General features: G+C 35.0%; 1 protein-coding gene across 4 annotated transcripts in view; it reads right to left on the bottom strand.

Annotated features, from left to right (window-relative positions):
* Positions 1-25,837, bottom strand: part of TFEC (transcription factor EC) — a 67,891-nt gene extending 42,054 nt beyond the window's left edge. For 3 of the 4 annotated variants that reach the window (XM_008705778.2, XM_008705779.2, XM_008705780.2), the window contains exons 1-3: positions 25,709-25,837; positions 20,518-20,597; positions 1,863-2,114 (exon numbers count right to left, since the gene is read on the bottom strand). In XM_008705778.2, the coding sequence (XP_008704000.1) occupies positions 1,863-2,114; positions 20,518-20,556 (291 nt within the window). In that variant the 5' untranslated portion in view covers positions 20,557-20,597; positions 25,709-25,837. The remainder of the gene's footprint in view (positions 1-1,862; positions 2,115-20,517; positions 20,598-25,708) is intronic. The other variant, XM_008705781.2, reaches the window with a different exon arrangement.
* Positions 25,838-26,295: the final 458 nt, after the last annotated feature.

Below are 26,295 nucleotides of genomic sequence, written 5' to 3'. Positions count from 1 at the left end.
CTAGCATGAATCAAAGAATATTAGGAAATTGCAACGACATAGGATACATCTTAGCTGTGAAAGATAACAAGACTGAAGGGTGGCAGTATGTGAAAATGTGCACACGATAAGTGGACTTCAAAGAGAACACACACTGATTAAAACTACAACACACTGAATAAAATTATGATTAAATAGACATAATGATAGAAGAAATTTTATATACATAGTCAAAGGTACAATAGTTTAAAAAATAGAAAAAAAATTCTGTAGCCAATGTGTACATAATCCCTAGAGCTCTGCACCTTTTGGGGTTTTCAACCCTTCTCAGCAACTCCCTTTGATGGGCACCACCTTAAAGACCACTAAAATCACATAAATTTCCTTTATAATGTAAAAAATTAGTATAAAAGAAAAGGTAAGCTGTGTGCCTAGGGAATAAAAACATTTACTAAGAAAAACTGAGAACACTGATATATGTTACTTATCCTATCTTATTTTTTAGAAAACATATTTCATAAGCTACATAATAAGATCATTTTCTGGATTTTGCCTGGAACTGACTGGCATATGCATATCCTTTGGGATTTGTTTTTTCTTTTAGAAATCAATCTTCCACACAATGAAATGAACTTTGGAAGAAAGTGGTTGTAAGATAAATGGTATTGGTTGAGTTCTAATATTTACTATACAGATGATTTTCATCCTACATATATTCGTATGCTCTTCATAGAGTGAATAGAGAAACTAGTTCTACATTCATTTTTTAAAAAATTCTTTATATAGTCACTATTGAGAAGTATCAGTAAATATCCATGTAGAGATTTACACTCAGTTTTGGATTACAATGAGTCTTGTTTTGTGATTGTTTCATATTTTATTAAACCGTCTACCAGATACTTATTATTTTCCCTTTTCCAGAGGAACGTAAAATTTGCAAAAAAACCGAAATCTTCCTCTACCACTTGGAATTCACATAATGGGATACTGAGCATTACTCTTTGGTGACTGGAAGCTTCAGACTTCATAGCTAAAAAGCAGCGACCTGAAATCAGTAATATTCAACAGGAATGTAGATTGGGAGATTAAAAGTGGGAGATCATAGGACCCTGGCTCCATCTAACAAATCAAATGGAAACAAAAAGAAGAAGAAGAAGAGGAAATGAATAGAAAGCTCAGCTATGTATGTTGTTTTTCTACACTGAGATATTAAAGGAAGTATTTTTCCCAGGTCTGGTGGTTTACCAGTTCAATTCATTCTTCAGTAGTTTTCAAAGGTTCATTCACAAGCAAGTCATGATAAATATAAACTCCATGAAGGTACACATTCTTACTCATTTTGTATCCCTGGCACCTCTAAATTCCTGTTATTTAGTTAGTGGTTGACAAGTATTTGTTGAAAATAGAAATGAATGAATAATAATTAATAGTAAGAAATCCAAATGTAATTCCATAAAACATTAAGTGCAATAACATTTTCAGTGTTATGTTAGAGCACATATTGACTGCTATTTAAACAACTTCTTCCTGTTTCATTTTAATAGGTATTTAAGAAAATATAACTATCGATAAATATTTTAACTAAAGATACCAGAAAATCTTTACAAAGCTAAATCTTCCTAACATAAATTACTGTTAGAGCCCATTTTGACTCACACTGATACATAACTGGAATGAGGTATTGAGAAATGAATTGTTATATTTTGTTATGCATAATAATCAATATGTGCAAAAAGAACTATTATAAATGAATACATTAAGACATCCCTTTTGTTAAATGCATTTCAATTTGGAATGTTTACTATAAAAATGTAGATTTTAATCTCTTTACTTTTTTTTTCAAAAGCTGATTATATATTTTCATAAGTAGCTATTAGACATACATGCCATTCCACATTGTCATCTTCTTTCCCAAGAGTTAGTAACTTGGTGAGTGGATTTCCAGTCAGGCTAGCATCACTCTCGGGAGATAGGTGTCCATGCTGTACCAGAAGCGCACTGCTTGGCGTTGGAGGGTGTGACCGTTTAAGAGTCTGGTTGACAATCTGGTAGTCAAGGGTCATGAAGGGTTTTACTTGCTGTCTCTGGACTTTTTGTAGCTGGGACTTCGCAGGGCTTTCCAGATGTGGTGAGACCTACAGAATAAAAACCAAACAAATACAATTGTAGTACTATCTGGTGAATCAGAGTTCCATTTTCAACAACTGAATTATGACAATAAACACACTACAACATCTACTTCTCTCAAATTTATGGTTTATGCTTCTATCATAATTTATGTATGATACTAATGGGTGATAGTGTTTTAGAAGTAATTTAAACTTACTAAAACATTTTCAATGCTAACCAAGTTTTTAAGATGAGATCTCAAAATAACATGTAACTGAACCAAAATTTGGAATAAATATATAAGAGGCAATACTTTTTGAGGTTCTAGAAAAGGAAGCCTAAAATAATGTAAGGAAAATAAAGTAATTTTCGTATAATATGTATTTCTTGGATTTTTTATATTACATATAAATATTCCATGGGACATAATCACAACTACTATTTATTAAATATCTTTAAAAATTATCCATGATGAGCAGAAACTAGAAATATATATACTAAATTTTAAGTATGATATTTTATGGGTGGTGAAAATCTAAGTAATTTTTTTCCATAATTAAAAAAATTTCTCTTCTAGACTTATTCTTAAAAAAGATTATTTATTAGAGAGAGACAGAGCGTGTGTGCCTGTGCACAAGTGCGCCAGTGGGGGAGAGGGGCAGAATGAGAGGGGGAGGGAGAAAATCTCAAGCAGACTCCCTGCAGAGCATGGAGTCCACTCCAGGCTCCACCCCATGACCCTGAGTTCATGACCTGAGACAAAATCAAGAGTCAGATGTTTAACCAACTGAGCCACCCAGGCACACCCTATTTTTATTTTTAAAAATCTTATTTTTAGGGACACCTGGCTTGATCTTGATCTTAGGGTTGTGAGTTTGAGTCCCAGGTTAGGTCTAGAGATTACATAAATACATAATCTTACTTTTAAGCCTTACCATATTCTCAATAATAATTGTGTAGATTATTATGAATTGAAGGAAGCATTCAGAGAAAAATCTAACCGGTGTCATGTGCCAACTAAACAACTGTCCAGTATTTTGAAATCCCTTTTCAAAACATAGCCTTAAAATTCTGGTTAGTTATCACAGTTAACCATATAATATTAAGTGCATAAGTGCAATTTGAAGCATGTCAAGCTTTTCCTTTAAAAGACTGACAGTAGTATTGCTTGCCAGTCCTCTTTATATTTACTATGCTGTGATGTGGCTTCTAACACATTTTCCTCAAGTGGCCTATATATAAACCTATTTAATATTTCCCTCATGTTAAACAATAGTAAAGATTGCTGTACAGTGCTTATTTTTCCTTTTATTTCAGCCACACAAACTACTCCTTAAATCCCTTAACATGCATTAACCCAGATAAATAGCCTTTACAAAGTATTTTGCATTTAAATTAGCTGGTTTGGGGTACAATATTGTAGTAGTTACTTTAGTTTAATTCTGTTATGCTGACATTTTTAGCATTATTTTAATTGTACTACCATAAAATAATTTTTCAGTCATATAAAAAAGATTAAGATTGGTAATAAAGATTACACATATTACTAATTATATTGCTATGAGCTTTAAAGTTGTAAAATAACATTTCATTAAAATGCCAGTGATAATTTTTCTAGGGTAGCTATTTAGATTATCTTACAGTTTTAGTTAATCCTTCTTAATCTGTATACATTTACGAAATATACATTATAAATAGCATCTTCAGATTTACAAATCACACAGTGTAATTGAAGACTAAAGAGCATGGTATTCCTACAAACGAAAAATGCCTCTTGTTCTAAGAAAAGTATGTTGAATCAGAATTTACAACATTCATTAACTAATTCATTTTTTACTTTTCATCCATTGACTCTAAGAGCTTTCATTAGAGTACTTATTGCATTCGGTGTTACATCAAGAGAAGTCATAAATCTCAGGGCTCTACAGGCTTATGATCTAGTTGGGCAGTATTAATATCAACTACAGTAAAAACAATAATGATAATAATAATATGCAACAAGTACCAGGAACTGTTTTAAGATATTTACATTCATTATTTCCTTTAATCTTTGTTGCAACCTTAGGAAGGAAGTATCATTAGTATCCCCATTGCACCATATAGATGAAGCCACAGAGACAGAGAGGCTTAATAACACACGTCTTATCACTGTGCTAGTAAGGGATACAGCTGGAATGCAGAGACTGGTCTCCTAAACACTATGCAATATTGGCTCTTGAGTTAATAATTGAAATGACTGGAGTGCAGAGGAAAAGCTCAGTGGTGTATACAATGAATTAAAAATGCCACAAAAAGCAGTGGATTTTTAAAATTAATTATAAGAGATAGTGATTATAAATCAGGTGTTGGAAGGAAATGGCCTTGCAGAGGGGCAAAGGGAAGGAAATCTCAAGTGCAAAAGATCAAAGAAAACAAGAAAGAAGACAAGAAGTTGGGAGGCAGGGGCGCCTGGGTGGCTCAGTCTATTAAGATTAAGCATCTGCCTTTGGCTCAGGTCATGATCCCAGGGTCCTGGGATGGAGCCCCATGGACTCTCTGCTCAGCGGGGAGCCTGCTTCTCCCCCTCCCTCTGCTGTTCCCCCTGCTTGTGCACTCTCTCTCTGTCAAATAAATAAATATTTTTTTTAAAAAAAGCCTCTACATCTTCAGCCAAATAAAATGATAGTTGTTAAAAAAAAAAGTTGGGAGACCGTCATAAATGTTAGTTGTGAAAAAGAACTCACATGAATACTTCTCCTTTCTCAAAACAAGATGACCATCTCCTCTGTAGACCACTCTATACAGAGTTGGAGTAAAATATAAAATGGGATCAATTCTAATTCTGCCTAAATTATTGAGGTTTTTGTTTGTTTGTTTGTTTTTGTTTTTTACAGAGAATTACAATGGGTTAGCAGGCAAAAGTGAGGACCGTCTGGGACCCCCATCTATAGAACATCTGTAGAGTAGGCATAAGGGACTAAAAGCTTAGCGGAGTAGGAAAGATTCAATGGAATGTGAAAAAACTACTCCCCAGAAAACCTCCATAGTCTCCAATCATGAACTGATTATCAGAACAATGAGACAACCAAGTGTGAAGCAGCAGCTAAACCATGTGCAGCCATTTTTAAAAGATTTTATTTATTTGACAGAGAGAGAGTACAAGTAGGGGGAGTGGCAGAGGGAGAAGCAGGCTCCCCCTGAGCAGGGCGCCCATGGGGCTCGATCTCAGGACTCTGGGATCATGACCTGACCCGAAGGCAGGTGTCAACCGACTGAGCCACCCACACACCCCTTGTGCAGCCTATTTTAAAATACTTCTAAATTGGCTGGCATCTGAAGACACAGCCATGAAACTATTTCTCTTACTGAAGGTCCCAGTATTTTATGAGATAAAATAAATGAAATGATAGGTTGCCATTGTTCATTTATCCACTTATTCAAGAAATATTTTTTGAGTGCCAAGCATATGTGCACTGAGTGGTACACCAAAGGTAGAAGGGAAATCAGCACAGTGCCTGCCTTCATAGAGTTGCGCTCTAGTCAGAGTTTGGACAGGGAAGAAAAATACGAGATCCCTAAGGGCAAGGACTGTGTTTCTCTTGCTGACTGCTTTCCTGCCATACATCCTATACATAACTCAGAGAATGGCACCCAGCAGGTGACTAAAAATGTGTCCACATGTGTTCAATGAATGAATGAATGCGTCACTGAAGTATGGTGTTTGAATTACTATGGTGACCACAGAGAGCTTTGGGAATCTATTAGAAGTGTTGGTAAACCATAACCAGAATGTCAAAGTCTTCACCTAGGAAGCTGGAGCAGCTATAGACTGTGATTTGGTTCACTGGACTGTCAAAGAGATTGAGACCATCCAAATGTAAGGACATTTTGCTTATGAAAACAAATAAGTAAATCGTATCCCCAGAACTCACTACTATGCTTGAACATTATCACTCTGATAAACTGCTATTGCAAACCTAATGTAACAATGGTCATGTTAAGTCTAATATCTATATGCAGAAATCTGTTTTATTTCACTTAAAAGAATGTAGTTATCGTCTCTCTATTTTCATAACGTTATAAATAAATAAATATGAAGTATAAATGTGGTAAGAGATATTTACACCAGGAAGTGTAGGCTGAAGATTAATATTTCAATTGAGTACAAAAACTTACCAATGAGCATCCTAGCAGCCGAGGAAAAGGGAAAATTATATATATTATATATATCTATAAAGTGTTGGTTCCATATAGGTCAACCTAATATATATTTCTTATTAAGTAATTAGATCATACCAGTTCTGAGGAAAGACAAATATTTTTTACAAATAATATCTGAGAATTTGTAAGCTGGATTTTTTTCATGGAGGACTTGAACAAAATATTGAACAAAACCCCAATAGCAATTTTTGTAAAATATGCGATGAAATTCTTCATATGCCCATATTTAAAAAAAAAATTATCTTAAGTTGGGTTACCCGGGAAATAAACTCTGAGACGTGACTACAGGAGGTTTGTTGGAGGTGGGGGAGGGGGTGATTTCAGAACCTCAACCACAGTAGGGTGAGGAGAGCAGGGGGGAAGGCAAAGGGAAGAGTGGCTCAGTTGTGAAGGGGATCATCTAGGCAATGCACCATAACATCCACTATGTTTATTTCTGATTAAAGGCCCAAAGCATAATATGAATCAGCTCCAGTGAAAAGCCCAAGTACATTACCTTGTACAAATCTGACTGGACTCTGAGATGGCACTCACAGCCTCCAGAGCAATTTACACTGCAGACTCCATCTTCAGATAGACTAACCCAGAGGCTGACCTGGTACAATCATCACTCCAACACTATTGTCTCAAATTAAACTTTAGATAGAAATTATGGTGTTAAAAAAAAAGTTCCATTATTTGGAGTTTTAAAAAAATGAGAAACTTAGCCTAAAAACTCTATTTTTAATGTTTCAAGTGTAGTTTAGATTCCCATGTTCTAATAAAAAGATGTGGTCTTTTAAGAAATTAGAAATAACGTATTAATAAGCTCTAAAAATGTTTAGATCCACTAATAAGAGAACTAGGACAATGTGTTTAATGGGTGAACTATTTTTAAAATATTAAAATCACACAAACTCCTGCAAATACAATAAGCTAAAGGGAAGGAGTTGGTCAGGAAGCAAAAAAATGCATTTTCCTGGTTACAGGAAACATAATGATTGGGGAATCATATCACAAATGCAAAATGTACGTATCTGTGTGTGTGTTTTTTTCTTTTTTCTATTTGTTTTCAGACTAGAAAAGATGCAGGAATCCTGACAATTGAGAGAATTGATGGAGGTCCAGGAGAAACAGCCAAATGTCATAGAAAAGAGTCAGCTATCATTCTCTGACAATAGCAGGTGAAACAACAGGAAATGATTTAAGGTAACTGATGTCTGATAAAATTTTTTGAAGTCTCAGAATTTAGATCAAGCTTGAGGGGGGTTCAATTTTACACATCAGCAAAGTTTTGTTAGAAATTAATTAAGATTAACAAAATGTTATTAAGTGACCCTATTTACATTTGGGTATAAAATCTCCCAGTAGGTAGAAGACTGTGGAGTAATGTGGGCCAGCCATGCAGTGCTGGCTAGAAGGACTCTTTATGCCCCCACGTGGAGTCATTCTTATTTTCACACAGTGGCTTTCAAATTATGCTCCTAGATACATGAGTTCATTCCTCCAATTTACTTTTCAGTGTTCTATACTGTAGTCTTTTGACCTAGTTCTTGTATGGGTTTCATATCCCATCCAGTGGATAACAACAGAGAGAGTATAATGTACAAAGAAATTTTAGAAGCAAGTAGGTAGTTGCACCAAAAAAATCTTTGAAGGACTCCAACAAACCCTGTGATTCTCTATCTATAAGATTGTCTGCTTATATCATATCTCCTTAATACTGTTGTACATCATATAAAAACTTATAAACATGATTCCCACATATATATAAGCTTCTTTTAAAATGTTATCTTTTTATAGAGAAACCATAAGATGATGATAAAAGCCCTCAGCTAATTCTTTCAACATTTACTGAGAGTTTAACATTTAATGAGAGTTTGCTCTTTGTTAAAGCTAGTCCCAAGGGAAAGTCATTCCTCTCTAGAAAGCAGGTCTATGACCCACATGTCACTATCCACCTGGAGACCACTTATCTAAACTGAGGGCACAGGACCTGGGAGGAGATAAAACACCTTCTGGGTACTGGCCTTTTGAAACTCAAAACTAAAAAGTGATGGCAAACATCACACAAGCAATTATCTCAATAACAAGACTTTATCACCATTAATTTGACTAGCCAAACTAATCAATCAAGCAAACATGAGCACCTACTTAATAAGCATGTTCAGACTATTTGAAAGAATAGAAACAGAAATATATTCAGCAAGAAATAGATTTATAGGAAATATAGTACCTCATGATAGTAAAGAAAAACTCGTACACTGTCACCAAACACACACACACACACACACACACACACTTGCATGTATGTATACACTCACATATCCCTATCGAAAAGCAAGACAGGCAATCCCATACACTACAACATGACAGTCCTTATTTAATTTTGTTCATTTTGTACTAAACTTGAATTTAATAAATGAAGTAAAAGCTTGGACTTCATGAGTGAGTAATAGGTGACTATTCATTATGTTCCAAGCATCAGAGATATATAAGAAGAATTCTATTTTGGGGGGCTTATGAATCAACTACTTCTAGGTACCTACTCATAAAAGTCACACGACATTTGTTAATGTTATATAGTAAAGATTAATAACTCATTTCTTCAAATCTTACATTTTCACAGCGGTCTTTGGATATGATATACCCATAAATCTCATCCTGACTAAACCTAAAATTATACAGTCGAGCTTGTCTGATTGAGATATAACTACTGAACAAAGTAGGGCCCGGTTCATCAAAAGTTTTACTTAGATTTCTGAATAACTGTCAGCATATTTCAGCTGAGTATTATATAATCCAAAGCTATTTAATGGATAATAATGTAAAGTGTGATTGTAACATATTCCTTCAGTCCCAATCATTTGAATTTGGATAATTCCAATGGTATGTCTTTGAGGAGAGACCCACACTTAAGAGACTTTAAAGAGGCATGAATATTATTAAGCAGAGTTTTTTTTTTAATTCAGTAGTATTCTAGCAATAAAAATGCTTGCACTCCATGAGCACTCATATTTATAACATGAAGTCTTCTCTTACAACTCAGTCTAGCTCCATCTATACTTTGTTGATTTGTTTTGTTTATGTTTATCTCAGGAAAAAATTACTGTATTATACCTTTGAAAGAATTAGAACAAATATCAGCAATAATTGTGGTTTACTTATTCTGATCTGTTTCTTAAAAGTATGTGTATTTGGAATTTTTGAGCCATAAACATCAATTAAGAATCACGTCAGAGACTAACTACCTCATGTTGGCTTTAAAACAACACAACAGGCCATGCACACACTAAAGTCAACTGGCAATATTATCAATGACCAACATAAGTTAATATGAAACATGGAGATTACTTAAGCCATGATACTTTAAAATACATTTGACCCTGAACTCACAGGTTTAACATTCATTGATTTTACAAATATTTTTGAGTGCCTACTACACATCAGATTTTATGCTATTATAATAAGTTCTGGGGATATAATTCTGAACAAAACAGATATAACCCAGTCTTCAAAGGGTTCGCAGTCTATTAAGAGAGATAGATAACTAAACATATTGTTGTAACACAATATGATACATTTTGTGAAAGTAAAAGGTATCACAAAAGCATGCAGACAGACCTAGATAAGAGGGAAGCAAGTTATTCAAATGAATATGTGTCCCTCTACACAATAGCCATTTATGTGGGTAACAGTGGTGAGCAAAGTGAAACACAGTCCCTCTCCTTATGCAGCTTATGGACAGGCAGAAGAGATTGACTTTAGTCAAACAATCACATGAATGACTGTAAATTCTCAAGTGCTGTAAGAATCAGAAGGAGAGATACACAAGACTATGAGCATGTGGACAGAAATTATCCAGACAGAAGTTTGGGATGGTTTACCTGAGGAAGGAATGGTAGGGCTGGATCTGGAAGATGAAAAGGAAGTAACTAGAGCAAGAGTATAGAGGATGCATTCCAGGGAGATGGAACAGCATGTGCGAAGACCTTGATAGGAGGAAGGAAGATGAGAAAAATGTTTGAGAGGAATGAAAGGACTGGAGCAGAGAGATTACAGTGTGGTCTGGGACTAAGGAGGCCAGTCGGGCCACTCCATGAAATGTTTTTAGTTGTATAAAGGTGTCTTATTTTCTTTATCACAGGGAAGGGGACACAGTAGTTCAGTTGGATGAGTTCTAGAGGGTTAAAAGGAGAGTCCAGGAAAGAAAAATGGGTTGCTTGAACTAGGATCATGTGATAAGGGTGAGGTAATCACATGGAAGCAAGTAGCCGAATTTCAGAGATGTTTAGAAATTGATCAAGAAATGCCACCTGAGTTTCTGGCTTATGTGACTGAATGGACAGTGATGCCCTTTGCAGAGAAGACTGGAGTTTCGGAAGGGACAGAAAATCCTAAGTTTGGTTTTGAACACTTTGAGTTTGCAATGTTTTGAAGGTGTGAAGTAGGCAACGAGATACATGGGTCTGGAACTCAGAAGTGAAGTATGGACTATGGATAAAACTAACTTGACATTTACACTTAGATGGTAACTGATGAGATGATTTGGGGAAGATGTAGAGAATTAGAAGATTAGAGGGCCTAAGACTGAAGATGGTGGACTTCCAAGCTCTAATTTCACATCAGGCAATCATTTCTGATTCTAAACTCTGTTTTTCCCCCAGATCCTATTGATTTTTTTTCACACATTTTGCAAAGTGTTCACTTGAAGTTTGTATGTGTTACCCAGTGGAGTAAATCCTCCTTAATTAATTAGTTTTTCCTATTTCCAAAGTTATGTATTCAACCCTTTGATATAGATGTAGACTTATTTTCCTAATCCAAGTGCATTACAACTTTCATTATCAGACCTCAACATTTAACTGCAATTCCAGAATTCAAAAAGCTCTGAAAATCAGAAGTTTGTTTTTGTTTTTGTTTTAAGTTTGGTGCAAACCCATTCGGTGGCAAAATCAGATCTGAAATAAAGTAAGGCTATTTATAATCTTTCTTTATCTCACTTATAGCAGATATTCATAGGCATTGCTGCAGATACAATAATGTGTTTTGCCATCTTGGGCCTCTCTATATGTACTACATTACCTTTCAATAATCTGAAATACTGAGAATTCTAAAACACATCTAGCCCTAGGTTTTTGGATAATAGATTTTGTATTCTTTTTGTTTATTGAGTGAACAGCCTGTAGAAAGGACTATGCTATATGTCTTGCATAAATAATATTATTTAATCTTAAATATCATAAATAAAAAAAACTTGATTGGGCCTCCGCAATTATTTTTAAAAACTTCAGCAAATATTTAACTTTGTTTTATTTTCAGAACTTACAATGTATCAAAAATCAAAATTCAAATTGAGCAATATGTTATCTCTTGGGGAAATAATGGCACGAGGAAATGTCCTTACTGATTCAACAGACCAACTGAATGAATGAAAGATGTGTTTTTCCTTTAATAAGAAGGAATGGTTCAGGTGTAACATTATATTTTGATATTAGACATATTTGTATGTAGTGCATTTAGCTGTGTTTAAATGAGTTTATACTATTCTCTGAAGCTTTAAGAAGTTTCTCATACAATTAAATTGTCTTCTGTAAATGTAGAAATATACAAGTTAGTTACTTAAGCTAGATTCAGTAAAATGTCTTAAACTTTTTATTTTTTAAAAAGTTTGACTGCATTAAATCTTAAACATTAATATTTATTAGGAGGAGTTTTATAAGTTTTCTTTGCTTCAGAAATCAACAATTGTGTTTAGATGATACTTTATACTTCACAGTTACTTTCAACTTAAACAAAACTCTCATGTAATAGTTAAACCTACTTTTTTTCATCCTCAGTATAGTGACCTTAAATAATTTTCATTGTGAAGTTGTAAATGTTCTTTCAAGGATTCAGAGAATAAAGGAGAAACAAGACTGACTTCTTTTAGAGGTCTTGTTTCAAATACCTTGGAAAATCATCAGTGCATTTATTTTTAATTTTACATGTTCTAAAATAGATCCAAAACCAGCAATGGAAACACCTGGGACAAAATCCAAACCTCCCTGTAACACTTGCCATCGTTTGCATCATTCTGTTACAAATGCATTATATTTTACATTTTTAATATATCTTAATGGTTAGATTTGGGATAATATCAATATATTGTCAACTTATATAGACCATGTTGTAAAAGAAACTCACAGGCTACTTAAGGTAGTTGAACTTATAACAAAGAAATTCATACATTTTTTTGTGAGAATAAAAGAATCACAAAGGTTTATTCCTGAAAAAAATTCTAAACAATTCAAATGGTTTTATACTATCTCAGGCTTGAAAACTTTTTATGTCCTTTATCTGCTTTATGAGTTGATATATGATCATCAATTAATGAAGTCATTTTTATGATAATAAAATGTCATCATTAGAACTGTGGTATTCTAGTCTAACCATTTTCTAAAGAATACGATTGGGGCATTTTAGGTAGTTAAATATTAAAATAATCTAATTGAAAATGAGACTTTGAAATTATTCATTTTGATTGACAAACTGCAGAAAATGGCTTTGTTTCATAAGTACATTTCTATCACTCAATTTTTATAGTTATTACTAGTATTTCTAGAAAAAAAGGGTAAAATCTACATTGTCTCTGTTTTACTTCACTAGTAAATAGGATGATTTCTGGCTCTCTGTGTTTCAAATGCATCTGTTATTACTTTATCTACATTAATCAAATTCCTCCAGTCATCCTGCCTTCATGTAGGAAAGGCCTTCGGTTACAGAGTTGTTTCACCTTCCCCTCATCACTGAAGAACAATGGTCCTTTCTAATCAAAGAAACATACTTCCATTGCAAATTTTTTATAGTTACAGAAAGTACATAGCCATAAAACATTAATTTATCAAGAAAACTAATCATAGGACCTCATGGACTAAATGAAAGCCCCAGAATACCGTTAATTGTAGCCACCGTCACATGTGGAATCCAACATTCCAATGGTTTGAGGAAGGACTTTTGTCTTCATTCCACTGATGAAGAAATTGAAACTCAAATGGGTTATTGGACTTGCTCACAATCACATAGGCAAAAAAGTGAACTCCACTTTTTGTCTTTTGATTGCAAGTAGGATATTCTTTCAACTATAAGGTATTTTTTTACCAGCTGGCAAGGATAATAAAAATTAACTCCAGCCTCCATTATTAGAAAAAGAGGTGTCCTCTACCTGTATACAAGTATCCATCGGCTGACTCCACTCTGGTGGAAAAGCCTTTAGAGTTGCTTCCCCATGATTATTTAAGTTTGACTTGGCTCACTCATGATTTTGTTTTTGTGTTTCACTTTGTCTGTCTTGTAACCATCACATGGTGGAGGATCTGGCTTCATATAGTATGGGACAATGCTACAATTCAAATCTACCATCAGGAAATATTAACTTTAGATGAGTGCTTTTTTTTTTTTAAGATGTTTTGTTTCACTTTTGTCTTTAGATCTGTGTATTAAATGTACACTGTTCTGAAGAGTCCTAGTCCTCTTCCCCAGGAAGTTTCCTTATATCATCTTTACTGTTACCTAAACGTTTCTTTCCTGAAAACATCCAACTCCTTTTCATGATAGAGAACAGGTGGATGAGGAGGGAGGACGTGAGGAAGGCAGAAAATATTATTTTCAGCTTGGCTCATTCTAAATAAATATCATGACTATTTAATCTCTTTAAACTTCTTGCTCTGAGGGATAAATTTAAGAAATAAACAAATGCATAAAAAAGTTGGCAAGAGTTGAAATAACAGAAAACTTCTTCGTAAGATCTTTTTTTGTGTGTCAATTGCTTTTGAAAAATAACAAAAAACTCAAAATGCTAGTTAATATTGTAGCTTGGAAATATGTGGAAAATATTTACTGTAACTTCAGAGATGAAGATCCAGGATTCTATTTCCATTCTAATTTGAGCAGACAAACCAATTAAAACTTTTTCATTGAAATTTAAAAAGAATATATATATTTTTTTTAGAAAATATATTGTTTTAGTCTTTTTAAGCTTTTACCAATTATTTTCAATTATTCCATGGTAGGTAAAATAATGCTTCCCTCACCAAAGGCGTCCATGTCCTAATCTCCAGAACCTGTGGATATGTAACCTTACATTACAAAGGGATTTTGAAGGTGTGATAAAATTAAGGATTAAGGTGCAGATGAGAGGCTGTGCTGGTCAAGGATCATCAGTTATAACAGGACAATGGGGCAAGAAGTGCTTCTACCAGTGAGAACTGACTGAAATAAGTAAAGCCTGGACAGGGAGGAAACAAAGGCCCAAAGGTGAGAAGATGGAGTAGTCAGTGGATTAAGACTCAATCAGACCAAAGACAAAGTATAAAGAGTAAGACTGGAAGGCTGAGGCCCCAGTTTAGGACACTGGCCCATCCTCTAAAATCCCCTGAACAAGGTACTCCACAATCTGCCCCTGTCAACTTTTACATTTTCATTTTTCCTGTCAGTTGCTCACTACCTCTCGGCTTAAGGAAACTAGCCGACTTCCCCATAAATGTCCCTGCTTCTTAACATGGACCACTTGCTTGGTGGTGGCAAAAATTCTACCACAAAAGATTTATCAGTAAAGTATACTATTAACCATGCTTCCTCTTCTCAATGGGAAATTATCTCCAAAAATTGCAGCATCAAACATGGTCTTAATTTTCTTCCTTACTGCTTGTAGACTATCTTACAATGACAAAATGGTGGACATTTATTAACTTTGAATATGATGTTTCCATGAGATTAAACAAAAAACAGTGATATATTGCATAGATAATTTGGTTTCTAAGTGTTTCCACCATTTAATAATCACCATCATTGTCATAGTTTATTTAAGTCTTCTCTGTCATTGAAACTGAATGTTTAAATATGCAGCCGCAAAATTATAGGGTAAGCAGACCACTGCCATGGAATCAAAAGACAATAATAAATAGAATGAATAGGACACAGTAAACTGTATTTTATACAGAGCACTTTCTTATCCGTTGATCCCTTTTATGACCTCATATTTGGTCCCTTATGATTCCAATCCCTTATTTTATGCATGTTATTGAGGAACTAAGGATCAGAGAGGTTAACCAAGTTATAGAAGTGGCACAGTTAAAAAATTAATCCACATATGCTTACATTGTACTCTCTTCAAAGTTAAAAATTATACTAATAATCATAATAACAACAATGGCATAAATTGGTAATAAATATAGTGAGTCAGTAAGTACTGCTTTGTGTCAGGAGCAGAGCTTGGATTACCTTGTCTCAGGTAATCCTCATAGCAAGCCACTGAGGTGAGCAGCCTATTCTCTCCATAAGAGAAAGTGAAGATAGAGGCTAGGTTAAGGAACGTTGAAGCAAAGCAAAAGTTCAAATCCTCAATGGTCTCACTACTGAGTCTCTGTTTCTCATCGAAGTAATTATTAAAACAAAGCTTTTTGCCTTTCAACTTAACAAATATGTCTTAATTCTTAATACCTAGTGCTGAGGAGGGAACAAGGCAACAGGTACCCACATGACTCACTATCAAGGAAGTAAATTTGTGCAATACATTTGCATAGCCTAAGGAAATAATCTTAAATGTGTAAAAACTCTGAAGCATCAAGATGATCATTGAAACATAATTAATAATGATTCTATAATGTAGAGAACATATAAAATTTAAGTATATATCCCAATGGCCTCTCGATAGCATTCTTTAAACTGTGAGATTTGATTTTGTTCTCTTTTACTCAGACCAAAGAGCTTTATTGCTAAAAACATTTAATCATAAAATGACTAGAAAGTATAAACTTTCAAAGCAAAACTAAATTAAGCTTCCTTTCCCTCTATTAATCATAAAATTTTAAAAAATAGAATGATACATCAAATGACTCCAAAGCAAGGGAAAATATGACTATTAAGCAAGCTGTTTTAAGAAAAGTGTCATAACTTTAGAGTCCTTACTAACACTGTAGTCCTAACTTCTATCTAATCTTATTATTAAATATATTTAATAGAAATACATGAGGTAGCATCACGGTTCTGAACATTTACTAAACATTTCCATGTCCATGAGTAAAGCTAGAATTTTAGGAGGGTTAAAGAGCAGCACATGAATAAGTCTTTCAAACAATAACAGGATATTTCAGATTCTCAATGTAAACACATTAGGATACTCAACGAACATAAACCAGACCATATAAAAATGTGCTTACAGCAGACAATAACCTCAATGTGTTCTCCCCATAAAATCCAACACTATCATGTGAGAATAAATTATTCTTTCCATCCTTATAGTGTTGTCTTGCCCAAACCTGGGAGCTCATTTCAAGGTAAATTTCCAAAAGGAACACAAGCATAAATATATAGTGGGGCTTGCTTTCAAAAAGCAGCTCAAGTAATAATGTCAACCAGATTCTCTTGCATCTCACCAAGGGTTTTGTTTGGTGTTTTATTTTGATTTTTTTTCTTTCTCCTATAAATTCTACTTCTTAGAAAAACTACTATTAGTGGCAAGGTCAACTTGGCCCTTACCACAAGTCACTAATGACTGAATTGGTCATTTGCTGTCACATATCTATCAACAACCCTTCAGAAGAGTAAGAGAGTATGATGCCTTATTAAGACTTGGCCAAGTTAGGGTGGAGTTTCAATCCTATTCAAGTCTGTATGTGCATAGGGAAAAATGTGATTGTTTTGTAGCCTATAAATATATTGCCAGCTCTAGCAAGCGACAAGACATCTCACTCTAGAAAGTCAAATGCTGCAGTGTGTCACTTTCAAACTTCTCTTGCTGGTCCCAGGAAAATAGGTACAGATTTCAAATAAAGTTATTTAAAGTAGATTCTGGTATACAGACACCCACGTCCTCCAAAGTTAAATTTCCCAGTTAGACTGTCTCCAGTCAATCTGACCACTTCAACCTGACAGGCAAGCCAGTCAAATAAGCAGTCACAGTGGGCCAAAAATCTGTCAGAATGGTTTGCTTCACTGGTGATTACTTTTTGACTGACTTGAGCAGTCAAGTTAATCAAAACAGTCAAACCAAGTTTCCCATGTATACATAGTCTTAGCTCTTCCGGTGTTAGTAGGTAGGCCTTGTTTATATATTTTAAAGGAGTTTTATTAGGTTACACTGTTTAAGAGAAACAAGTCAAAAATGTTGTGAGCAACTAGTTTGACAATGAGGGCTCTCTTCTGAGTTGGCTGTCAGCTTCGGCACTGGGGAGAAAAGGCTCATTGGGCCTGCCCGAGAGCTACAGAAGAAGACAGAGGGAAATGCAGATGAGAGAAAAGCACCATGGAAGCAGGAAGGATCCATATGCCCAGGTCCTAATATTTTTTGGTTAGGGGACTGAGACATGTATCCTGACAAGGGATTGGGCTAGTTGTACTTTTTAAGACTAAATTAAAACACTTAGAAAGAAACCAATGTAGGATTAGTGACAGAGATGTCACTGTTGACTGGTTTTCCATTTTAATGTGAATAGCCACTTTTGTCAGAAGAAGGATAGCTTTAAGAATCCCCTTAATTAATTTAAAAACGGAGGTGAAGGCAATTTAATTTCTCAGCTTGCATAAATGACAACTTTAAATTGCAGTCTGATGTTTCAAAAGCACTGTTAGAGTGCTTTTAGAAGTTAGAGTAGCAGTTGGGATTACAGGTTTTGGAATCAGCCTACCTGCTTCAAACCTGGGCTCCTTACTGACAAGCTGTGTGTCTTTGGGCCAGTTTCTTCCCAGCGTGTAAATACCCTTGTCTGTACAGTAGGCACAATAATACTACTCAATTCCCAGAATTGTTCTAATTACCAAATGGCAATGGGAACAAAGCACTTTCAATAGGATAGAGTAAGGAAGACTAGCCACGGAAAGGCATCTGACCAGAGGAAGAAGGTCCAGCTCAAGTTCACCATAACTGTGAGAGCATTTTTTCAAATAAAGTATTTCTATAGAGTACTAGACTGCTTTTACACCAATGTCTTATGTTTTTTTAAGTCTTGCCCCAATTAATAGTTTTATCATTCAATATCCTTATAATTTCTAATAACAACACTAATAAGCATATGGCTAAGGTCTCTAGGTCTTCACTCTATGCTGGCATTAAGCAAGGTGCTTTACCACCACATTCTCATTTATAACCTTGAAACCCAATGAGGTATATCAGGTTTCCACATGAAGAAAATCAAATTACATGAACTGTCTGGAACCAAACAACTGGTTATGACAGAGCTGGTTTTGAAAACTAACCATCTTTAAAACCTACACTCATTCTAATATGTCATGTTTCTAAGTGACCTACAATGCAATAAATATCTAATTAAGAATAACGAACGTCTTGTTCCTCCAGCAAAGAATAGTTGATATTGAAGATTTGGGACTTCCTAAAGAGAAACATTTGTCTATTGGGCCTCTAAAGGTAGTACAAGTAACCACTGACCTATCATATCCAGAGTTCATGTTCTTTCCCCTTTCTATATTGCCACTTTGAGTTTCAGAACAATAAAACAAAATAACTGGAATACAAAATTCACATATTCCAGAGGACTTAGAGCTGGGCAGGATTTCAAAGACTGGTTGAGTCATCAAATACAAAGTAGAATGCCTTGTTAATTGAAAATGGCTGGAGTGTCAATTAATAAGCTGAAAACTAAGCAATAGTTGTGACATCAAGACCATTTCATGCTGTTTTCTTGGGTGATTTTTCTGTCATTAATAGAAGTAGTAATTTCAGATGATAATGTGCACAAAAGTCTTTAGACTCTGAAGGAACATGAATGAATGATACTTCTGGGAAGAGCCCAGGCTTCTAACTAAAACTCAACATAGGACGGTGCAATCCAACATACAGGATTAACATCTCAGGAGACTTGCCCGAGGTCAGTTCATCTCTCTGTGATGCCTTATCCTCTAGATGGAAATAAAAACAGTGAACTCCCTTAAACGTGCCCTATGGTCTGATTAAAGATTGAAAAGGTCTCTAAAAATCCACAGTACTCCCAGGGGAAAATGCTAAATATCATTATAATTATTACACCAAATGCCATAATTTGGTCTCCTCAGATTCCCTTTTTATGTAGATTCCATCACACTCTGACTTTTGACTTTTTGCCTCTCTGACCAAATCTCCAATGACAAAGCAAAGGGAAATGTTGAGGCAATTAGTAGGAAATGGAAGCAATTAATTCCCTTTTTTAGTGGAGACCTGGCCTCTGTGAACGAGTTTAACCAAAAATAATCAATGACCTTTCTCTGACCAAACTGAAGGAAATCTACTTGATATTTGTCACTGGTTATCCATCTACTGCTTCAACATTAATGAGTCTTTTCACTTTGCCCCTTTCTTTTATGAAATAGAGCCATCTATTCTGGTCCCTTGTTACTTCTGCAACTGCTATTTTTGCAAATCTAATACAGTCAAAGACCTCGTTATCCATGTGTAAGCCTGGAAACCATTTTTAGCATAGCATGGTTTCTGATTTCCCCCAACCTTTCTCCCTTGAACTGTTTCCCCTTCTCTACAATAAAGTTAGGATCTTGTTCAAAATGAATGAAATAGAACAACAAAGATAAAGTTTAAATCTAAAAGTGACCAAAGGGGAAAAAAAATTATATAGTTTACCTAGGTCTAAGCACCATGCAGATCTAGAACCAAGTCACTGCCCCATCACTTACTCACTGGTTACCTTGGACAAGTTACCAATCTTTCAAAAATGGAGATAAGAGCACTTGCCTCAAGGGTATTTTCAGGTTCAAATGAGGTGATACGTGCAAAGCCTTTCACACCTGATGAGAGCCCAATCAGTGTTAACTCTTATCAACTGGAGAAGAGAAGACTACAGGTAATAGAGCTGCTTTTGATATTCATGAAAATTCTTCTAAGATGACTGCTACTCAAGCAGGAGTAGTAAACAGCCACCATCTCCTTTTTATCCCAAAGTAGAGAACTTACTATTTTAGCTTAGGCATTATTTCATAAATTCTTTCCTTCTAGCATATTCTGGAATATTTTTGCTTGCTATTTTGTTGTTGTTGTTTGTTTGTTTTGTCTTCAGACAAATACATCTTAAGCAAATGGTCAAAAGTTTTGTCATACATTTCTCTGGGTGTGCTCAGTAAGGCTGAATATAAGTGAATTTAGATACTATTTAGTATAACCAGTACTTCATGTTGAAACTAATAGAAATGTGAATGAATTGACACTACATCCTCAGAAAATATGGAAAAGTACAGATGACCTGTGAAGAAAGGCAAATTAAAAGTTACCTCCCGAATTATGTAGAGTTGCTTCGTTCGGTACTTCATTTTGGTCTGAGAGCTCTGTCCTAAGGCAGAGTCCTCTGAGCCTGTATTCAGGAAAGGATATTGAGAAAAAAAAAAAGGCCAGATATATGAGATAGTAGCCCATGGTTATGTTTCATGCTCTGAAAATCTGTCAGAAATGTGAGATCAAGGACCCCACAGGGAAAAGGAGAGAGGTCCTCCCTTTGGGCTTCGACCTAGATTTCCAATCTTGGAGTTCCCACATCCAATCTAAGTTTGATATCCCAGGAGTGAATTCAGAACTACTCTTCAGGCATATGAGACCAAACTTTAACACCACCAGACCCCTTGTCCTTCACACTCAGTCCCAGCCCTTGCCCTTCACTCTCCACAACAAATATTAATTCAACTTAGAATATTCAGCACACACACACACACACACACACGCACACACACACAGACTTACTCAAAGTCACATGGCAAGTTAGTAGCAAGCTAAAAATGCTGAACTCTGACTTCCCATTTCAGTGTATTCTATCAGCACTAAACCAAGCAACCACAAAGAAATCACGGAATCACTTGCAAATATTTTCTTGGCCCACTGGTTTGGGAGCTAATCCATGTTCAATTTCAGTGGTTATTTCTATAGTGGAAAATGACACGGTCCACCACCTTTGATTTTCTTATGAAGTAGGTTCTATCGTATTTTTAGCAAAGCACTTGCCTTCTGTTCTTGCCAGAGGTGTAACCACTTTGCAAAGTATTACCCAGAGGCACATACTTGTCCTTGTTCTCTTAAAGCAGATACAGGAGCACCATATAAACAAAATCTAAAACTAATGGCTCTAGTCTTTTATCCCCCCAAACTGTGTTCCAAATGGCCAGAGATATCCAGCTAAAACACAATCAGATCAAGCTACTCCTCTTGTTAAAATCCTAAAACCCTTAAAAGCATAGTTATGGTCTGCCCCCATCTTAACTCTCCAGCCCTACTTTATGTTATTCCCCACAATGATCGCAGGCTCTAATCAAAGACCCCTGGATGTGCCATGCTTTTCACAACTCTGCACATGCTAGTCTTTTTGTCTGATGCCTTTCTCCTATCCTTTGCCTGCCTAAAGAATAGCTAATTATTTTTCAATGGTTCTTTGAACCCTTCCCAAACCCCCAGACTCAGGGAATTGATACATTTAAAACTTGTCAGTGAGATTAATTGTTGGAAAACCTCAAATGCTCATTGGCAGGTTCCCTATCTTAGGCATCTTAGTTAGCATCCTTAAAAACTGATGTTGCACCTGGTACACTCCTCTACTTATACACCTTCAACTTAACCAACTTACATAGATATTAACTAAGTTATTGTTCAAGACAAAATTGCACATTCCCTACCTTCTCCAGAAGATGGTGTCATCAGTCATCTCACTGGGCAGACTCACCCACTGATTTGCTCCTACTCTAAGAGTTGATACACTCAGATTTTTCCAAACACTATATCCCTACATGTCCACAATATGTCAAAAGTCTAATAAGAAAAAAAAAATGGTTGTTTGCAATAAAAACAACAATAGATGGTTTACAATTGGAGAGCAGAGAGAAAGTAAAGAAAGTTGAATATACTTATGGGAAAAATCTTGAATGATAGGTATAATTATGATGGAAAGAGCAAATCATCCATCATGTGAAAAGAGCCTTGCATACGTGAAGGACAATCATAAGCTATAGAAGGAAAAAGCAATTGTCTAATTGGAGAGAAACATTTGCAAGTATGACTAAAGGATCAATGCCCTTTTGGCCTAAGAATAATTAAGAAGAAGTCTAAAAGTTTACCAGAGCTTAAAGTCTGATGGTAAAAATGCTGCTGATAAAATTTCTATTGCAGACCTCAGATTGTTTGGTAGGTTCAAATCCTTTCAAGTCTGTACAGGATCAAAGGCAACAGAGATTATAAACATCTTAGCTGCTGAGATGTTTCTTGCAGACACTAGCTGAGATCATTACCTGTTTATAGGCAGATTTTCAAAGTAGTAGATACTGGTCTAGATTTTGGGGGCAGTGGGGAAAGATGGTGGATAGAATAAGTTTTTGGCAAAGGGAAGATAAAAGGACACAGCAAAATATCTGATTGAAGAGATAGAGAGTCCTGGCTCAAATTCTTATTTGGATGGAAATACATCTAAGCAAGCTGAATATCTTTCTTTTTTTTTTTTTAAAGATTTTATTTATTTATTTGACAGAGAGAGAGACAGCCAGCGAGAGAGGGAACACAAGCAGGGGGAGTGGGAGAGGAAGAAGCAGGCTCCCAGCAGAGGAGCCTGATGTGGGGCTCGATCCCAGAACGCCGGGATCATGCCCTGAACTGAAGGCAGACGCTTAACCGCTGTGCCACCCAGGCGCCCCTGAATATCTTTCAGAACTTAATTTGTTCATGTGCATATGAACTTCTGTATTGGAAATATGTTCACAAAATAAGAAATAAAGAAAGGAACAAAAGGGAGGGATAGAAGGATTCTCTGGCAGGGTAGAAAAACCCAGAGAGTGAATCACATTGTATTCTAGTACGCAGATGGAGTAAGAGTCTTTCAGGAAAGGCAAGAAATGATTTGTAGATACTCTTCCATGGTAACTCTTAGGAATGAACATCAGGGAGCATGGGAATCCTTATTAAAACTCAATCTCTACTTACTAGACTCATTCCCTTCAATTGCTTTTTTTTAGTTCTATTTTTGAAATCTCACTTATTCTTTCAAACCTGAAGAGTTAAAAAGAAAAACAGCAACCTAATGGCTAGGATCATTAGGCCCAATCTCCCATTGTATCCTGAGAGCAATTACAACATCCATAACAAGGGTTTTCTCTCCTTGACAAATCCATTCCTTAAACTGGTCACCTGATGAAATTCTACAACCTACCTTACTATTTCACTTTTCAATAATACAGATTCCCCCAATTTTTCTGACGTTTAACATAAACTACCTATAATACATTCTCATACCATTCTTTTTTTTTGCTGATGAGTAAGTGGCCACACTTCCCATGCTCCAATGAATACAACTTAATGGAATCACATAATGTTGTATCCACTAAGCCCTCACAGGCAAAGCGATGTCTGCCAAATCTTTGCTCTGTCTCCAAACACCTGCACCCCAACCCACAGACTCCTTAACTAGCTCCTAATTCACAACTCTATAAAATAAGGACTATTTTTATACATTAGTTTCTTGCTACTCATTCTTTCTATGAAACTACTGTTAAGCTCTCCCCTCAGAGCTCATGTTTTTGAGGACACTTGTGGTTCTTCAAGCTTTCCTCATACATCCTCAGCTCTATGCTTCACAGACTCTTTTTCCTGATCTTAGTAAACACAATCAGTAAAACCTAAGCGGGGAACTATATGCTGCACTCTACATTTGTTTTGTTTGCCAATTAGCATAAAAGTTGCGATCTGCTAACAGTAAACACCACCTCTTTAGATCTGCTATCACTCTGCTGCTTAATCCAGTATTTCTTACTAAAAGAGTTAAATTTATCTCCATAAGAATCTGGCATGTCTAACTGACTTCAGAAAATTTGATTTGTACATTGATTTCCAAAGAGTTGAATGATTCCATTTCCACATGTATAATTATGATTATTATTTTATCAGTATCCATCGTTATCCCCTTTGAATCGTATTTCATTAGATTATTTGAAATGATTGTTTAAGAATATTTCATTTCTTTCGGTTTCTCCTTTCCTGTTTCTCCTTTTTGACTATTCAAACCTGTTTTCAAAATTGTTTTCTACTTCCACTGTGTTAATTACTACAGTTTCTGAAAATTTAACTTATGCTAGATACTTACATCATATTTAAATGTCTCATAATTATTTTGGTTATCTAGACCTTATAACAAACCCTGTGCCACAGTCATTAAAATTAAGCTGACGCTTAAGAAACATTTTTCAACTTGTTTCATTTTTGACATCAGCTCCAAGTTTCAGTTCAACAAAATATACTCATTTAGCTGTTCTACTGCTTTGTAATGAAACTGAAAATTTTAAAAATAATATTAACAATAATCAAAAACAAAAAAAATAGACAACATGGAAATTATACATATTTCATTTGTTTTAATAGTGAAAAAAACCTTTTTATTCTCAAAATGGAGATCACAGATTTGGCCTATTTAAGGTAGTTTCCACCAAAAAAGTAAAAGATTTAGTATTCATTCAAAAGTGACTTGAAAATGTAAAGCTATGCTTAGATTCAGCTAAAATAGAAGTGAAGCAGAATGGTCTGAATAATTTTGATAAGAAACTCCCATTCTGTTTCAGTTTGCTTTGTTGACACAGTCTCTGAATAGGGAAGAACTAACTGTGAAGGTTATTTTAATGTCAATGTTAAATGAAGTTTCCAGTAAATAAGTTACTAATTAAGCTACCTGAAATGAATTAAAGATTACTTCAGATTTATTTTTTTCTCAAAATGTCTATTCCCAATGAGACATTTTAAGGCAATATTGAAAGTATGGGATTATAATTCACAGAAACAAATATGTAAGAAATGGATGTGTACATGTTTGTATGTGTACAGATATAAACATAATCTTCAAGTCCCTACCACAACTCTACTAATTATAACAACTGAAAACTATTACTACAAAAAGTTATTGCTTTCAGATATTTGACATCTCCTATACAAATTTTTCAGATCCAAATCTTCATTTAAAAAACCAGAATAATTTTTAACACCAGAAAAATAACATACACTAAAGTACTATGTGGTATTAATTCAGCTATGAACAGAACTCATATTTTCTTACTGTTAAAAGCCAATAAGATATATATTGCTAAAATGTAAACAGAAATTAACATTTACTCATAACATATAAGATGCAATAAAATGTTAAATTGGTACAATTTAGTAAATATCCAAGAATATTAAACCGGAAAAAGAATTTGCTTTGCTCATCATGTATTAAAACAGTGATTTCTACATCTTGATTAAAAATAAGACATTAATAAAGTTTCAGATATATTTTACCTAAATTATAGCGAATCACAGCTCAACTACTCTAATATCATGATACCTAATGATCATGCAAGATGAAACAATAATTATAAGCAAGCCACACATATCAAAATAAAATATTGATTAGACTTGTCTTCATAGTTTGTTTAAAGTACAGAAAATTAACCTGCCAGTTTAGTTACCTACCAGCAATGATTGGATTCTATCAGTGTTATCACCTCTATAAACAGCACCAAATCATAATCCCTCTTCCCATAACATAAGCACCATGCCAAAAGAGACAACCAGAGTAAATGATCTGATCATGAATAATGAATAGTTAGGGCTGGTTGGAATCCACTTAGTTGAGGAAAGAGAAAAGAGAAGTGGCTCATTAGGGCATTTCCTGAAACTTGGTTGGAATTTCAGTTAAGGAAGAAGAAATGACACAGCAGTTTCAACTAGGGGAGACTTCCTTTCTTTATCTGAAATATGCTACCAATTTGAGAAACAGCACTCCAACAAAACTACTCCACAGTAATGTGGCCACAGTAAAAGCTCTTGTTGATCCCGTTATTGCCCTGTAATTAACATTTCTTCCCAGAATATACACAAGCAGTGTGTGGTTGTTATCAAAATGGACTAAGATCCCACATCTATTGCAACATGTTAAGTCTCACATTTAACAGTTCTTCAACAAACTGCCCCGCACCAATTTTCAGGTTTTAAGAATTGCAGTTTTGTTTAGAGTGTTAATAGATTTTGAGTTTTTGCTTCAGACCATCAAATTTCCC

The sequence above is a fragment of the Ursus maritimus genome, unplaced genomic scaffold (genome assembly GCF_017311325.1).
Source record: "Ursus maritimus isolate PB19 unplaced genomic scaffold, ASM1731132v1 scaffold_3, whole genome shotgun sequence".
Lineage (NCBI taxonomy): Eukaryota > Metazoa > Chordata > Mammalia > Carnivora > Ursidae > Ursus > Ursus maritimus.
This window is presented reverse-complemented; position numbering and strand designations above follow the sequence as displayed.